General features: G+C 27.1%; 1 protein-coding gene across 2 annotated transcripts in view; it reads left to right on the forward strand.

The window, feature by feature from the left end:
* The window catches only part of LOC100169054, a 130,138-nt gene that overhangs the window by 85,364 nt on the left and 24,384 nt on the right, over positions 1–20,390 (forward strand). For both annotated transcript variants that reach the window (XM_001948474.5, XM_016807172.2), the window contains exons 3-4: positions 11,918–12,014; positions 20,029–20,202. In XM_001948474.5, coding sequence (XP_001948509.2) covers positions 11,918–12,014; positions 20,029–20,202 — 271 coding nt within the window. The remainder of the gene's footprint in view (positions 1–11,917; positions 12,015–20,028; positions 20,203–20,390) is intronic.

Consider the following 20,390-nt stretch of genomic DNA (forward strand, 5'->3'; position numbering starts at 1 on the left):
AATAAGTATATAATATATTTTAGAATTAAAAATAATATTATGTAAAATGACCTGAGAAAATATTTACTTATTTAAATTGATGGGCTGGTGAAATTATTTCTATTAGTAGTCATTTCCCCAGTGTAAATTTATAAATCTTCATAACACAATCAACGCATAGCTACTTTTTTTTAGACAATAATTTATGTTTTATATAATATTATTTAACTTTATCCGCACAGAACAACAAAATAAATATATGGTATACATATCCATGTCTTGTGATATTATACTAACATTTAAAAATGAAACCGTACGAATAATCGAATAGGCCTCCCGCGTTCTACTAGAAAAATGAATTACTGAAACAACGGTGAAATATAATAATATTAGGTCGGAAGGCGTATTCGTTTGAAACGATTAATTTTTTAGTTTCGACAAACCTCGGGAAAAATAATGTATAAAAATACAAGCGTACGCGAAATACATAATAATATACGAAGTCCCACACGCGCCGCAGTACAATATAACAGAAGTACAAGATTTTCTATTCAACGAAAATATTTTGGCATTATTTGGATCAACACGCGCATCGACATCATCACCGTGGTTAGTAAAACATTTCGTGATTATAAGCTAAATATTTGCTCGAAAAAGAAAACGCGCGGCGGCGAAACGTTAACGTTATTTGTCTATAGTTTCGAGTGTTTGTTTTTCTTTCCGAGGCAGACGAAATAATATTGCGAAATAACACGTTTATTAGTCGCCGGAGCGGGCGCGCGTGTGTAGATTTTGCGGAGGGCGGGCCCCACCATAATATACTAATGTGTTTATAAATATGAAATAATGGCCGTTTGTCGTTGTCATCCCTTTGATGTCTCGGGAATACGGGAAAAATGATGAGGAGCAACGCCGCTTGTGATGTTAACGACGGGTACGGCGTGGCGGCTGCAGTAGCGGGGCCCGCCAAAGTCGCAAGCGTAGAACGATTTGTGCGGTCTCGCGATTGTGAAACGGCGGCGGTGGAGGTGTGTGATCCAGTAACATAATTTTGCGCGCAGTGGCATGGGGCGTGAGGGGGGTCCACAATTGTTTGGAGGGTGGGGGTAGTTTTGGATAGATGCAGCAGCAGCAGCAGCAGCAGTAGTAGCAGCAGAAGTAGCAGCAGTAGCAGCAGTGGCAGCGGCAGCGGCAATGGTACATGCGATGCTGTGGAGGAGATGACTGGTCGGATTGGTGTCAAGGAATGGTGGAGGACGAGAAAGGGTGGACAACGGTAGCAGGGGTGGGAGCCGTTTTAATGTAGGTCAAAAGGACAAGGCGCCTCCCCCCTCCGTCCACTCATCCACTCCTCGCCTTTTTGAACGCTCACACACACGAGCGCAGCGCTTGTGCGCGCGCACACACACTATACAAACTGGGAATGCATTGGCAGAGACCACCCTAACCTCAATAGTTCTCATCTTCTTCCCCGCCGCCCTTCATCACCCACCACCAAAACCCTCCCCGTGTCCTCATCCCAGCCACCTTTAGTCTCGATGTTTATCCCAACTGACACGGTTTGGTTTGCCATCTTCCTGCTACCCCCCCCCCCTGCACACTCATACCACCGCACACATCCCGCCACACTCGGATTCTCCCGATCCCGCCGACCGCGCTTTATCTACCAAATCTGTCCCATAAAGTTTTGCCCGTTTGCTTCGACGTGTCCAATAATAATGGTAATAATACGTTACACGCTACACCTCGGGTACTCTGTCTTTCTTCTTATAAGTATCCTATGACTCGCCGCCAACACCGCCACCAGACCGCTTTCCCCGTGTCCTATCGTCCACAGACACACACTCCAAACTGCAAATGTATTCCATCGGTTAATCGATAATTTCCCTTTTTTATTTTTATTTTTTTCATATATATGTGTATGTGTATGCAGTATGCGCGTGTTTATTTATTTTTCTTGCCACCGCTCACTCCTCTATCCATGGTGGCTCTCCGTCTCTGTCGTCTCCATATAATATATTATATTCTCTAGCACGTATATATAAACATCCATGCTCATACTTATCTCGTCCTCCGCCGTTGAATATAGTGACTATTTCCTATTTCAAACAGGTCGTCTCTGACTTGATGAGATGAACGACGCAATGTGCTTGACGTCCAGTCTCGCCGACCACGCAGATTGCTCTTTTAATGTGTCAACATAAATCACACACGCACGTCTTGGAAAGAAAAAAATAATTGGTTATGACTTATTCATTAAATGTCTAACGGACATAGATGTATAATACGTAAATAATAAAGCGTTAAAAACAACCGTAATTAAAATGTTTGAACCCGTATATAAGTCTGTATAATAGGTATAGTTAGGTACATTTATATGCTATAATAATATTATATAAACTAATCTCATGAAAACAACTAACGACCGTCCAAATACGAACTCCCGCACCGTCATCCATATTTTAAAAATTACTATAATTAATTTTTAAAACTCAGTCAGAGTCAAGTTGATGTATGCTTCAGGTTAACTACCTACTAGTATATAAATGGGAAACAAAGTTTTCAAAAGTTTCTACGAAATAATTTGCACTTAAGATTTTCTTCTGAAAATCGAAACTTTAGACACCTATCTTCTGAAATACTTGATGAATTCGCAGAATACTCAGAAATAACTATGTCTCAGATTTGCTTTTTAAACTTCCTAATGGTCGTATTTTAGGCCAAAGTTTCGTATTTATAAAGTTATACCTAGCTGAGAATTTCGTGCTCAGTTTAATTAATTGAAATTTTAATTTTTTGTTCAAAAAGGATCGGGTCTTTGAAATAATATTTGAAACTGGGCGATTCTTGATGTGACAAAAAAACCCGCACACTATTTCACTATGAGTAATATTCAACTACCAATATGGTAATTAAGTTTTTGATCTATGTGGTTGTTTGACAGGCTGTCGACCCAGCGTGCTGTACATTTGTATTTACTGCATATGCATATTCCGAATAAATCATTCAAATGACGACACAAAACCACCCATAACCAATTACATACATGTCGTACACAGGAGGCTAATTCTAATTAAAACTATATGCTTAAAAATGAACGTTGCATTATCAATATAACAGTTGGAAAACAAAATTCATGTTTTATAAATTTAACGTTTGGCGTGTATAGTGTAAAATTTTATATTTATCGTGGAGTTTAAAATAGTTTTGGTATTCTGAAAATTAAAAGCAATTCAAAACAAACCTTTTATGAAGATATTAAATGAAATGCAATAAAATGACGTTTCATATTATAAATCACCTAAAATGTAGTTTAGAAAATATTCTGTTTTCAACATTATAATAGCATTATATGATGTACCTACTTCAGGTTACTATAGTAATAATATGGTATTATATATATAACCATATTATAATATGGTATTATATATATAACCATATTATAATATGGTTATGAAAATAGTATAATCATAATATGACTAGGTAATGAACGAAGAAATTTTTTTTGTTTTGCCAATTAAAAATATAACGTCAAGATTCAATTATATTATTATATTTAATATTATCAAACAGAAAAACATATACAGTTTGTATTTAATTTTTGTAACAAAAATGTTTAAATTAGTAGCTACCAAAAGTCTTACTATTAATTAAATCCGCCTATACAACTATTATAAAAGGGCCGTTTTAAATCACAACAATGATGATGTATACGTTATAAGCAGTAAAAAAACGATAATATGATTTTCCATCAAGCAATTTAACCATTTAAACATTTATTATAAACACATATTATTATGCGTATATAACGTACAGTAAATTTTTTGTGGGCATTTAAATGCATTACAATTGTATACGCCCATAAGGTCACTGCAGCATGAGCAATATTGACGCAAACTACAAGTACATAATTTTACAACTCTCATATCAATTTGAATTTATTACACACATCAATTGCTCAGGATAGTATCCAGGATTTTTTTTTTTTGGGGGGGGGGGGTATTTTAATTGTATACTTAACTATATTAAATATACTTGTGGAGGAAAGGGGGGGATCACAGAACGGGGTTCACACACTCTCCGTTGTAGGAATCAATCTTCATAATAATAATAATAATAATAATAATAATAATAATAATAATAATATTAAAACAAATATGAAATAGAACCACAATATGCGATAACATACTTTTTTTAGATAGCATAATATTATCATTTGTTATATTAAATATATTATTTTTTTTTCATAAAAACAGCTGTTGCAACACCCAAAACAACCATCTGGTTACGCGACTGCATTTACTAGGTTTTTTCCTACCTATTCAAACGCATGTTTATAACATATATGTCAACTACAATATGTCTAGTATTTGCAAGACACTAAACAAAAAATCGTAATTATTGAGAATTTGTCTCCACCCCTATCCTTAGCCAATTCCTAGTTACACCACGCGAAAGAGAGTACGAAATGTAAATGAATTCGAAATATATAAGTATAAAATATGTATGAAACACTTAAATGTTTTTTTTTTTTTAATTGACACTATAATTATAGTAATTATTATGTGCGGCATTCGTCGTAATTGTACATATTGACCTATTGATATTTATTTATTTTTATTGAAATTAAAAAAGTATTACAAAGCTATCAAGATCAAATAAATATAGAATATTAGCAACAAATAAAATTCGAAGTTAATATTTTAATTAATAAGACGGATTAAAATATTTAAATTATGAAATATGTGGCTCTCCGTGAGACTATATAGTTTTCAAAAACTATTTAACCCTTTTAATAATGTCTGAAATTCTCTTTTGATAGTTTATCAAATCGAAGTCTTTAAAGTTATATAAATCTCTTTTTTTAATTAAAAATTTTAAGAATAAAAACTAACACGTTTATTTACCAATATATATATTAGGTATACTTGCATGATTCAATTTCCTTGTGTACATTTTGTTTCTATACCAATAATGGTTAAATAATTTAAATATTTTTTAAATATACTTTTTTATATGGGTGCTTAATGCTTATGTCATAGAACTTATTAATGGTTTGAGAGAATAATGTTTAACTTGATTTAATACTTTAATAAGAGATTACGAACTAATTTCTAAGAATTAAAATACTAATTTAATAGTTATAACTTATAATTCCGTCAGTCTTGTGCTTGTTATAATATTATTAACTAATTATAATAAAACGTTCGTTTTTGTTGGTTGGCTTATTCAATGAAACCATAAATGTTCATTGTATACGATATTATGTAAATAAATGTATAAACACAATTAAATAACTTAAAGGTATAACAACTAAGCATATATATTATGTATAATAATAATATACTATTTATATTTGTTTCCTTTCATAAAATTATAATAACATTCAAATAATGTTAAAATATTACATAAAATCTGAACATCCCATACACCGGGTACACAATACATATTATATCTGCATTATAAGAATTGTTATACCAACTACCCATACATTTTGTTATAATGTTATTAAATTACATTTAAATATAACGCTTATCATTGAATTTTAAATATTTAATTTGAAAGACGCTTTATAGTTTGATATGTTTTTCTTATTTCGATTGCAAATATAATAAGATAACATGAAAAAAAAAATAATAGTATACTGTATTGACATCTTGTTACCACATATAATATAATTCAATTTAAAGCCCGCTAAATGATAAGTTCACGGTAATTTCACAACTTAACGTGTTCACTGTTTAATGTTTTCTTTTGAATAGCGATTGAAAAAGCGACTGAAGGTTTACTGTGGCTACCTATATATAGGTAGGTAACCATCACTACCAAACTGATTTTTGGCTTAGTTCAACAATTGATACCAAATACCTACGAATAGTAGTAAATACGATGTTGTCGTACAATCTTACACGAAATAATAAAATATCATAGCAAACCGTTTTGTAAAAAACATTATTTGATAAGATAATTTCTGCAGATGTTTAGCATCGGGCTTCATAGACATCATTACATTAAGATTATCGTGGTAAAAGAAAAATACTGTTTAAAAAATAAATAATATGTGTGGTGATGTATTTTAAGTCATTAGATGATTTATGAATTCATAACAACGACTAAGTATAATAAAAATCGATTTCGATAAGGACTTGCGTACACCATAAAATTTCTTTAGTTTGCAATTATTGTTCGATAGTTTTTTCTTACAGTTTCATTGATAAAACTAGTAAAAATAACACTTTTAAAGCACTATCGAGATCAAATTTCTATCCAATGAGCCGTCATTAAGTGTATAAAACTTCAGAGCTCTCCTTTTAACAAAAACCTGCTCGTATTATGACATATTATAACTTCTACTAACTAAAGATTTAAAACTGATGTGAACCATATATATATATATATAACATATGATATAAATTATAGTAAAAACAAAAACATATTAACCATCATAATTATTACTAGATAATTTATTATAAACTAATTAATTACAGATTTAGACCAATTTAAAATTCACATTAAGCAATTACTAAAGTCATGTAAGTATTTTCCGTTTATTAACTATACACATTGTTCAGCTATATGAAAAATTATAGATGTTTTAAAAAAAAAAACGGTACCCACTACTACGCGTATCACTTAAAATATTATGGTACATTTAATGAGACGAAAATACAGCCTAATTTTTAATAACTTAATGAGAGGTAAAATTAAATTTTATTTGCTCGAAGAAAATGCTATACAAAAATATTAATTAAACACGCTCGAAATGAAATAAAGCACATTTAGTATTTTCTGTCAACAAATAATATTTATACTTGTTTTTCAAATAGAGGTTTTAAAGTGTCTTGATAATTGTGTAGTTTAAATAAACAACGAAATCCATGAATCAATTTTGATACCAAAAACAATAAAAAAAAATATAAAAATTGAATTTAAGCTTCGATTAAATACACAAATACAGAAATTCAACTTTTATTTTCAAAGTCATGTGTGATTTTGGATTGATATGTATACCATAGTACTATGCTACTAAATAAATTATATACAAAATGCAACGCATATAGGTATAATTATATATATACGTTTTTTATATTTTTATATTAAATACACATTGCTTTAAAACAAATACCATCCTTTTTCCTCAGATTTGTACTTTATTATTCATTTTAACCGTTGACAGGGAAACAATAAATTAATACTTCTCAAATTTTCCGAATTTAAATTAATCTAAATGGTTTTCAACAAATTACTAGTTTTAAATGTTAATAGATAAAATTATAATAATACATTAAAAAATTTACGAAATCGACAGTAACATTGACTTGGACTAGACACTGAGAACACACGCGATAGTGTAAGGTTAATTTTTTTAGTTTTATATACAAATATAAATATGTACAATAACACAGGAAATAATTTTTTAAATAAGTTATATAATGATTAGGGTATTGTGTATTTATTATCAAAGTGACATCTATCGTGATTTAAGGTATTTAAATGGTTCATCTTGAACGTCCAATATAAAATCATTTTCCACTGGGTTTTCTCCAACGTATCCATAATAATATGTTGAACTGTATAAGGGTACAATACGCGTATTTGTTTTCATTTTCCGAACCCGCATAGCACCTATCCATAACATGTACCGCATTTACATAACTAGATATCCTGCAGCTTATATTGTGTAGCCTGTAGGTACCTATTATAATCAGACATATCCTACATAACAACATAGTTTATAATAGCGCGTAGACGTTAGTCGGTATAATAATAATATGTGCAAACAAAATATAACATATTTTAATATATTTTTGTTGGGATTTTATTTCATAGGTAGATGAATTAAATAATATAATAATATACTAAAATAAGTTTAAACACTTGTTTAAAACATTTTCCAAAAATACACAGTCTATATATATACACACACACACACACATACACACACACACACACACACACACACACACACACACACACACACACACACACACACACACACAGACGGACGGACGTTAAAAGGAAAATCAATGAATAAACAAAATAACAATCTCGTGGTAGTGATCTTATCTGACGAAGATCGTACCCAGACACATATTTTAACAGTTTGTTTGCCTTCGGGGTAAACGGAGAGACTTACGCTTTGTGGCACGATATGCTTAAAACTTGTTTGACAACTTGTACACAAAAGTGAATATGAAAACGATACCTACTCATCTGCTGAGTTTTACGCCATATTCTGCAAAATAATAAAAAGGGGATGAATATTTCTATAGAAGTAAGTAGCTATACTTGCTATGCCGCACACAAAATAACAGAAAACGTTCATTATAATAATATATACGTTCAAACGTATTTTTTTTTAGGTATATTATTATAATATTAATTATTTTATTATTGCGAAACCGTAAAAATTTAAAACTAAATAAACTACCGGCGAATCGATACCCACCGGCCACCCACTGCCTCCGCCGTAATCCGACCGAGTAAAAAGTGTACAAACAACAATAATGGAACTGTATTTATATTTATTTTGTATAAATATAAATAGGGTTTGATAATATGACTATATGGGTCACCGGTTTTTATATTTATTTTTTATGAAATCGCTAGAATATTTATCGATTAAAAGGAAAATATTCTTAAATTGACTGATTGTGGAACAAAGTAAATTTAAAATGTATACATAGACATAGATATTATATTATGTTATGTGCTGAAAGTGTCATAACAATATTAGTATGTCAATCGATCGGAAATGAGCAAAAATGTCACTTTGGTTATTCGGGATTGAAAATTACCATTATAGTTTGCTGTAAGTGTATACATAACTCTTAAAATTCTACGTTTTTACAATTCTTACAGAATAGACGTCGAGATAAAAAACATTATTATAATCAAATATTGTATACTTTTCTTTTCACCCTCGCGAATATAATGTAATCATATTTATTTTTTTTCCAGAATATTAATTTATTATATTATGCTTACTTTTCAAATTAAGAAACTTGTTAAAAAAAAACTCGACACAATTGCAGCTGTTGTAGTATTTGTTGTTAAACTATATCGAGAAATATAAACGATACCGCAAAAAGTTTGTCTTAAATATATATATATATATATATATATTATATATAAATTCTCACTACACCGATAACAAATACCTATATGTATCTGAGAAAACAATATTCTCCCGTTAAACAGTATTATAAAAAGCAACGTATTATTCTATACAGCTGTTTTATTTTTTATACGATCGGAGGTAAATTAATTGGAAAACACCCTCCACCCTTGACAAAAACAAATAATGAGTCAGATACAAATAGACGTTAAAAATCGGTTAGGTTAGGTGACATCTTGCAGAATCCGAACAAATGCTCTGCCTCGGGCTCGGCGTTCACCCTCCCGCAAAGAGGTCAAGGTTATTATAAATACTCTATTGATTTTTCATCGATTGTACTCGCGTTTTAAAATATATTCGTTCGCAATGTTTTCGATTTTTTCCGGAAACTATAAAAATTATATAATAATATGAAACACAGTGATAATCGTTAAAGTTCGCTTACAGTGCGTCTTTAATAACGTATATCTATCTATAGTTATTATAGCTGTGCTTAATGCTGTTCATCGTAGTAATGTAATGCTTTTTTTATTATTTCCCAGAAAAAGTGTTTAAAAATTTAAACGGTATCGTCGGAACAATTCGTTGTACACGAAGTTTCACCCCTATGCGATTGAACTATACCGTTTTTGAAGAATTATGCTTTATAATTTTCACGGTATTTTTCTAACAAAAATTAAGTCCCGATTACATAGACTTAATGTTTAAATTCAATATTTATATTTAACTTTATATATTAATAATTGTTCAATACAATATGAATAATATAATACAATTTAGATCATTTGTACTTTTTTAATCATATTATATTTCTTTTAAGACTGTGTAAAAAGTTAATTGAAGTAAATTAATATAAGCACTCTTAAAAGAGTGGTAAACATAATATTTGAAAGAGAATTATCTCAATATCATATTATCTTATACGCCTCAGTGCTCACACAAAACAATAGGGTCTCCAAGAATTGAGAAATATCTGTGTCCAATTGTTACTATTTACATAATATTTTCAATATCATTTTTGTTTTTAAATACGACCTAACAACTTTTTAGAAATTAAATAATGATAAGAGTTCTTAAAAGTCGATAAATAAATTTAAGAATAAATAATATTTAAAATTGATTTAAAACCTATGTTTATCAATTTCATATAGATTTCAATATCAAATTAAACTATTTACTACTTCTTTTTTGTATTTTATACGAAAGAAATTAAAACAAAACTGCAATTAAAGTAAACATAATTTTCCAAAAACACACAAATCATCGTTATAATTAAAAAAGAACATAATAAATAGATAGAAGATTGTCATATTTAATAATTATATTCATAGCATATTGTTTTTAAAAATGCTTTATTTATTTAAATTTGCTAAAACTTAAGACTCACGAAAAGAAACATAAATCAAAACCTACATAACAATACTCTAATCCGGAGACCTTAAAAATTGAATGAACGACTGTAGAAAAAATACTAAAAGTTTTCTTACCATTCAAATTATTATATCTACAACCGGAACCGGAAGAAAATAAGAAGAAAATAAAAATAATTAGGTCAAGCAAAATGGGGAAAAATGGAAAATTAACTTTCATGTAAAAAAAAGTATTTCATAGACGGTTGAATATAAACACGTATATATTTGTAGTTCAGCATCACTTTGAAATTATTATAAAGAGTGGTGTTTTAACATTTTTCCATAAAAGTTCAAAAGAATGAAATTATCGATTGAACTATGTGAAATTGAAAAACTTTAGATCGTGCTTAGAACAATCTGGTTTTGTAATATATTAACATAAAAACGCACTTTTTGCTTTTTTTCTATCATTTTTTTGCACAGTAAAATAAAAATCCACATTATTTCTTTACCCATATATTTCTCAAAAAATATCATCACTTATTAAAAAGTCAAACAGGATAGAATATCAGGGTATTATAGGATTCATCTTGTTTCACTCACCTGGGACCAAGATAATGGTGTCCTTTAATATTATATTTGAAAGAAATAAAAGAATGAAGATTTCCGAAAATAATTTTGATTTGAACTCAAGACAAGCTCAAGCTTTATAAGACGTACTATTAGACGTTTTGGAAATCGGTGTGTTAGTTGTTGTTATCGAAGTTATTATTATAATTAAATATTTTCTCACTTATTGAATATGTGGTGTTAGGACGTAATATATGATATGAATAGCTTATAATTGATGTACAAAAGGTAAAAAAAATAAAGGTGGGCAAGTGGGTGTCGCTCTGCTGTACAGTAGGTTACAAGTGGGTCACTATAACGGGTGTTGTTAAATTTTACTTCAATGATATAATATAAGTGTATCTATACGAAAAACGATTCTGAGCGATGACGGCCCATGATATATTACTAAGTATATTTGATGTGATATATTATTGTGATTAAAGACATTTATTTAGCTATTTACGTGGAACATTTTTTTACATTTTCAATCTTTATCTATAAAATTTTAACATTTTATAAATGTTTAGCTACAAAATAACTTTGAAATTTGAAATTTGTTAAATTCTGTCAAAATTTGAACTTTAAAAACTTATAAATAAAAACTGTGCCTATGTATTTTTATTTTTATTCAACTATACTTTTGTTACAATATATCAGAAGCCTTGTATTAAGTTTTCACACTTTTGACCCAACAAATAAAATTTTATTGACATTTATATTTTAAGGCGATTTACGTTGGTTAATAACCAACAAATAAAATATGATTTATAATGTTTAAAAATGTGATTGACTTTATAAAACAATAATAAAAAAAAAAATTAACTAATACTAATGTGTGTAAAATTTATGTTTTTAGGAATCTCGAGGAAAGAGACCATTTAAAATATGGGATGGTTTTAGAAACATAAGAAAAAGCTTGTTGGCCTCTAGCTTAAAAGACTTAGAGATACGTGGTAAGTATTACTATAAATTATTAATTTACAGCTTGCATCATTATGAGCCTTAGAATTATATGAAAATATTATATCTTAAATTAAAAATTCTTAATAACTTAACAAACATGTTTAACTATTATTTTTATTATTTATGTACATATACGATATTATGATCCATTAGACGGTTGTATGAAACTTTTGAAGAACTTTCACTTCTCCAAAAATTATTTCTGAGAAAAAAATATCATTATAAAACTGTTTTATAAATTATTTAACAAAATAATATTTATTATAATAATACATTTTATTAAAATGAGATCATTTTAGATTCTGAGTGGAACGATGAATGTATTGATTTTATAATGGTGCGTGTTTTTTATTTTTATATTTATAATCCTTCGATTTTTAACTTCAGTGTCATGTTCGATGGAAGAGTGAATCTAGCTGGTACTTTTCGGAGGTCAAAATTTAAAATTAAAAAATAAATAGTTTTCAAAAACACCCGGAAAAACAAAATTAAAATTAAGGAAAACGGGAATTTTTACGCTAAATCGATTTTTGAAAATTTTGACTTTATTGTAACTCTAAAACAAATGATTTACAAAATAAATAATTATTTTTTAGTTAAAATTGTATTAAATATTCAACTATTATAGCTAAGGATTGAAAATTTAAAATAAGGTTCCACGTAAATAGGTCATTTATAAATTACTTTATTCACAATAATATCAAGAAATATACTTACTAATATCATTGGCTGACTGACCGTTTTCACTCAGAATCGTTTATCTTATACAATTATATTATACATCATTGAATTCAAATTTAACACCATCCATTACAGTGACCCACTTGTAACCTACTGTACGGCAGAGCGACACCCACTTGCCCATTTTTTTTTTTTAATATTATTAATATTATTACAATGCAAATAATGAAATTTATTTCGGGTTTTTTATTAATATGTTTAAATTTATAATTCATTCATTTAAAATTAATAATCTAAAAGTTGAATGTTTAGATATTAATCAACATATATTTTATATATATATGTATGTATATTAAATAATTATATTTATAAAGATGATTTTTATTTTTTTTTTTGTAATATTTAGAAAATGTAAAAACAAAATCTATTTCAAATAAAAAATTACGTTGTAACCAGAAAAATTCTTGATGATATTAAATTGTTATTATCTTATAATTTAACTTAATGTTAGTATCATTAAGACTTTTTTTTTTATTATTAGCTTTAATGTACATTAACTATTATAGTTCAACAATCAACTTATTTATACAATTATACAGTATTTATATAACAATAACAACAATAAATTACAATTAAATAATATATAGAATAATACCTGCACGTAAAGCATGTATTTAGTGTTATAATTTTATAAGTGAAACGATGAACCGGTTTAATTAAATAATAATATGTATATGTTAGTGAGGGAAAGATAAGAAAAGAGAAAATGGATCAAGACTTATGTTAACAAAATATGTATGCTTACTCTATTTTAAAATAGTAATGACAAAACAAAAAATATTTTATGCAATTTAATATAATATTATGATCGTTTATACACCAAGTCATTTAATTTTGAATCATAATTTAAGATAAAAATATAAAGTGAGATAGTTTTATGAATAATCACAGTGGTAATAATAATGTCTTTAAATTAAGTTTATATAATGAGTAATGACTATTCTTAGAATTTTGAATGGCATAACAAATCATGAACATTGAAAATATTTTGTTTTCCATCTTGACGAAGAAAAAAATATGGAACATTCCATTATACATACTATTGTTTTAAAAAGCGACAATGTCGCGTCCTAATAAAGTGTTTTAATCAATGTTGCTTATAAAGTTCCATCACTAAATTAATTATTTAATTAAAATTATATATTATTCATATTATCCAACATTTGTGTAATGTTTAACATTCTATATTTATAAATAAATTAAATGAACTAAAAATATACGTCTGTGAACAAAATTAAACTCTCAAATTATTTATTTATTTATATTCACAGTATTTAGATTATACGAATAAAATACCTTTATTTTAACTATTGTGCAGTCGAAACATGATATTTCATATTTAAAATACCATACAGATTAGTTATGTGTGTTGGTATATTTAGTGTATACACACTAAATAAATCACCTGTAATCAAAACTAAATATAATTTGTAAATTTCAAATTCTGGTATTTATTTTACAATAATGAAAAAAAGAGATAAGTTAAATTCACAAATTTATTCGAGTCTGAGATAAATTCTGAAATTTAGTATATAAAATGAGTTTTTGTATAATTATAATATAGTATATCGATAAACTAACATATTAGACAATTTCAAATGGTTTAATTTACTTAGAGTATTATTAAACATTGTGTATTGTTATATACAATTTGCATGTTTTTTTTAAAAAGTTTGATGATAATAAATTATTGAAAATATTAAATCTGTTAAAAAAAAAAATTATAAAGGACTTAAATAAAAGGTTAGTAATTTGTAAACGTAAATAAACCTTACAATTAACTTACCATTTAATTGTGTCTATTTAATTAGGATAAGTAATTAAAACAATAAAGTAAATCACTTATTTATTTTTAGAGATTTTAAATTGACACGTCATGTCAAAATATATTGTATAGGTATAACACATAAAAATCATATTGCCTGAGGAAAAACGAATAATACCACTTTATTTACGTTTTCATAATAATAATATCCAGTGTTCGGACTTATATAGATATATTTATCTAGATAAATATCTAGATAATTATTTGTTCATCTTTTATCTTATCTAGATAAATAGTTACAAGGTATCTAAACGTTCATCTTTGATCATTTTTTTACTAATCTAAATAAATTCATCTAGATAAATTTTTTATTGATTAAAATCGCAAAATTATACAAATGCATTTTAAATATTTATACAGATTCTCAAACCAAGTTTATGGTTTATAAATAATGTAATTATTCTTATTTATATCATTATTATTATTATGTTCCTAGTGTCCAACTAAAATAAACCTAAATTTAAAACATATTTAAAAAAAAATTGTATCTTTTTTATCTAGAATCTAGATAAATAAGAGTTAAGTTATCTTTCATATCTATCTAGATACATTTGAGTTGCATTATCTCTATCCTTATCTAGATAAAAAAAATACTTATTTAATCCGAACACTGATAATATCACTTACATATTAATATTATATCCCGCAATGCAAAAATGTACCTATTTTGCCTACAATATGCGCCGTGTAACGAAAAACGTTGCACAAAAATAATGCTGGGTGTAAAACATTTTTATCTATTATTATATATTTTTAAGCAATGGAAATTAATTCTGTACTGATGTTGGTTGGCTATATTTACACTGGATATTATTATTATCATTTTTTTTTTTTAATTCTAAGTTGTTTAGTAAATTTTCAAAAACTTATGTTTCACATATAAGATAATACTTAGATACCTACCTAATTATATAATTCGGTTATAACTTATAATATTATGTATCTGAAATTATTATTTAATTTTATTCAAATTAATATTTGAAAATAAATTAAAAACAACTTTATCTGATTTTATTTTGTTTATAATTTTTAAAAAACAGATTAAATGTTTAACTTGTAGGTAGAGGTTATGTAGGTATATGAATATTTTAGGCTTTTTTTTTTTTTTGCTACAAAAGATTATGCCAGAAAAATGTATATTTCAGGCTTCAAAATCAAAACAATTAATTATTTAAATTCTTACATTAATCTGTATTTAAATTGCATTTAAGATACTATAAGATAAGATAATTTACTGGCCATAAAGGAATATACATATGTTGAATACAAAACTAATTTAAGGTGATTTTCAATGAAGATTTTACATTTTTATTCAAAATACTAAATAATTATTGCTAACTATATTTTCTTAAATTATAGAAATTGAAAAAAACGACGTAAGTGAATTCAAGTAGAATTAGAAAATATTTTTTTACAACATAGCCAATGCTTATACTTCAAAATTCTCGTACATATTTTAGAGGAATTTATATAAAAATGATATGCACACAATTAATTTTTTTATAATTATCGCAAGGTTTATTGTTGACCTTTTTGTAATTTAAAATATTTTCGAGTTACTGCGTAACTACAAACTTTTTTTAAGGTATTTACCTATTTTTAAACCTCAATAATTTTAATGTAACTTATATCTGGAGTCAAATAATTAAATATTTAAATACCGATTATTAAACAATTAGAAAAGTTTGTTAGGTTGAGATATAGTAGAAGCGTTGTAGAAGATAATATCCATAAACATTTAACAATATACGCACTACTTTAAACTTCCAATTTAATGCCGATCAATAATAAACTATTAACTACATTTTATAACAACTTATTTTATAAGAATTTTCAAGACAATATTCTGTTTCACTGTGTAAAGGAAATCAAAATGGTTATTTTGTAGAAATGAAAAATGTAATTTTTTGCTAAAAACTAAGTTTTTTAAACGTTAAAAAAAAATTTGATGACAATTTGAATTTATTATTATAATTCAATATAGTTTCAAATAGTCATTGTGTAGTCATTTCTAACAGTGTCTAATGTTGACAACTACAAGTCTACAACAACTGTATCAGATTTTACATTTTTAATCAACTTTTTTAAAACATAAGTAATTAATTTTCACAAATCAATGCGAGATGACAGTAACTGCCAGATAACTTAATAGGTATAGAGAACATAATATCAATCATAGAAGTGACATCAACTTTGATATTTTACACTAATTCACGCTAAACTAGATCAACACATTATATCAGAATTTTCAAAACAATATTCCGTTTCACTGAAGGAAAGCAAAACTATTATTGCGTAGAAATAAAAAAACTATATTTTTATTCAAAAATAAAGTGTTTTGAATTTTATAAAAAAATGATCACATATACAAATTTATTATTGTAAACACTAAACAATAGTTTAAAACAACTTTCTTATCGACTTGTGGGCGTGTTTAATATTGACAACTACAACAACTGTATCAGCTTACATTTTTAGTCAACTATTATAAAACATAATATAAATAATTAACTCTCACAAATCGATGAGATATGGCAATTTCGATTAAAAACTTAACTCAATATAGAGAACGTCGCTTCAATTGCAGAAGTGACATCACAACTTTGATATTATTATTCGCTAATTCACACTAAGCCAGATCAAAGAAGATCGAATATAGTGGTATTTCAAAAGAAAATAAGTATAGTAAACGATCTGATGTAACGAATAAAAACAAAGAAAAATAGAAAAGGCAATACATATCATTATTATGTGTATAGCAGTACAGTAGTCACCGTACACACCACAGCATATTATAATATAAAAATAGGAACCAAAGGTTGTATTATTAATATTATTTTGCAATTTGATGGTGTATGTATATTCAAATAGAAGAAACAGCAATATAAAATGTCTTGGAAAAAGTTTGAAACGACACGGCTTGTATAACGACGAGGTAAAATGCCATATTACAAATTTTAAGCACACACATATTATTATTGTTATTATTATTATAATAATAAAATTATCATTATTCAAAAAGCTGCTACTGTTATATTATTGTTATTAGTGCCACCCGGGGAGTGGATGTTATAATAATTACTGGAAATTATTAGGAGGACTGAGAGCCTCCGAAAAATAACAATTTAGCCCGCTTGATGGAATTGAAAATCTCTGATAAAAAAAATACATAAAAAATATAAGCCCCTTTAAAATGCGTTTCGCCGCCAATCGCTACAAATGTAATACAGCCCCGACCTTCGGTAATTCGAAATTCGCTGAAAAAAATAAAACATTGATCATTTCAAGAAGGAAATATAATAAGTACAAGAGATGACAGGTTGATAGAGATTTTTTTTCATCTCTTTTGATACCGGTGATTTTAAATTACCAAGTTTCCATCATACTGGACTATTATTGACTCTAGGAAACTAATTATATTATATTATAAAATATACAACGTCAAAGCGTATTAGTTATTTTTAAAACAAATCAAAAAGAATGCAAGTAATTATTTTTTTATTTTTTTTTATAAAATATTATACGATTTCTGCTTTACGAAGTAATAATTTAAAATTAATATGAAAACTATAACAACTATACGTACTACGGGCTTGAACAAAAGTATTCCATTTAATAATTTTTAAATAATTTAGGTAAATTAAATTAAGTGTACAACAATATTGGCTTATACACATTGTATTTATAACAAGTAATTTTGCTGACGTATATTTTATTCCTAAATGCTTTAAACATGGGTATACTTGAGATTCCTTTCATATTTACCTAAAGATAATCAATCGTAAAATGGAATATAATTTATGCATATTATTTAAACTAAAATTCCTTCTATTATACGTAAAATGTAATAATATTACAGTGAACATTATTTTAACGCGATCGGTATTTAATAATAAATTTGGTTGGTATATATTTTTGAAAGTAAAAATTACTCGTATACTTGAACATTTAACAAAATATGCTCATATCCTCCGTAAATCCACCCACAAACATTAATTTAGTAAAATATTTCATTAATCGTAGGTACTCGAGTTCTAGTAAATCAAAATATGTATACATATTTAAATTACATTTCTTTAGTCTCTAATTAATACGAGTCTTGTTAAAGTGGCAAATTTAATAATATTGAAATGTTACTGTGATCGTGGTAAAAAATATATATGTTATAATCCGTTACACCAACTTTCCGCTTAATATCATAACTACTTCGACGTAATTCACTTACTATTAAATGTAAATTGTATGCACCACGAGTGCTCTATTAAAAATATAATTTAATTACGTTGTGAAATTTTATTGAATATGCATAATATATTTTGTATATCATACAATTATTTATTTATTTTATTTTTAAATAACGGACGGCTAGTTAAATTTACTACTTTCAAAGTGGATAACAGATAAAAAGCGAATATAATAGATATAAGATTACATAAACTAAGTATATTTTCTAAGCATATAACTATGAAATAAAACAGAACTATAATAGACATAACATTATGGTGATTGCATAAGCATAAACCTATTCAAATTTTGATTTTTGAAACTTTTGAATATACTTACTTTAAACCATATTTTAAAATTATTGAGATTTATTTTTATAACACTTAAAGTGACCAGTTGCGATTACAAAATTGTGTTTTTCAAAGAAGAATAAGCCCCTTGATTTACTATAAATTAATTAGTAGATAATTATATTAATATTAATTACATTTTTGTTTGGGTACCTATTTTAAAATATTCAAACTTACGTAAAATTTTACCTTTCATATCAGGTATTTAAAAACAGTTTTACAAAAATATAATAAAGATGTAATATTGGATCTAGTATTTCTTATACTTGGACAATTTTTATATATTAGGTATTATAAATAGGTAATAACACATTAATATTAATTACAAAAATTTTCAAAGCACCATAGCCTACGTATATCTTCCAAAACCATTATCTTGGACCTTATATAGGTCCTTGGTACACAAAGTTAATAAATAACTCAAAAACTGCTCGTTTGAATTTTGATGCGTTAAATAGTTCAGAAAAATATCTGATAAATAATTAGCAGTAAAAATGGAAGGTTTCAATTTGAAAAACGTAAGTTTCTATCCCCACAGGACACTCAGTAACTCCTTAAGTAGTACGAAAAATCTCAAGAATACAACAATACGGTATCTGAGGATTGTTTGTACATTTCAAAAACAATAATTTGAATAACTGCATTATTGAAAAAAACTAACGGTTAGCATCATTGGTGAATCACACATGAGTATATGTATAAAATAAATCCTTACATTCAACAGAATTATGACTCATAAGAATATATCATAATAGTTAATATTTTAATATAACTATAGATAGTTTGACACGGGTTTATAATAATTGTATTTTTGCTTTATTATTATTTTTAAACCTTTCAATAACGGTGTGTGTTTTTTGGCAGGCAAAGAGAAACTGAATATCGCGCCGAATGAGCCCGTTAGATTGGTACTCGAAACTGACGGTACACAAATCGAAGATCCCGAATACTTCAAAACACTGCCAAACAACACTACTGTGTTATTGCTCAGGAATGAAGAGTACTGGTACCCAGCTGAAGTTGACGCCATTAAAACAGGTAATTATGAATATTATAACTTTTAATCATAATAGTATTACTGTGCCCATTAACGATTCGCATAACTACAACTATGAAAATCGTATGCGAAATCTAAACTCAGACTATACAACTTGCAACACATAAACACCTGCATTGTATTACAGCCAATAAACTACTGCAATCAGCTGTGCTGCACAGGGACTGCA

Source organism: Acyrthosiphon pisum, chromosome X (assembly GCF_005508785.2).
Source record: "Acyrthosiphon pisum isolate AL4f chromosome X, pea_aphid_22Mar2018_4r6ur, whole genome shotgun sequence".
Classification (NCBI taxonomy): Eukaryota; Metazoa; Arthropoda; class Insecta; order Hemiptera; family Aphididae; genus Acyrthosiphon; species Acyrthosiphon pisum.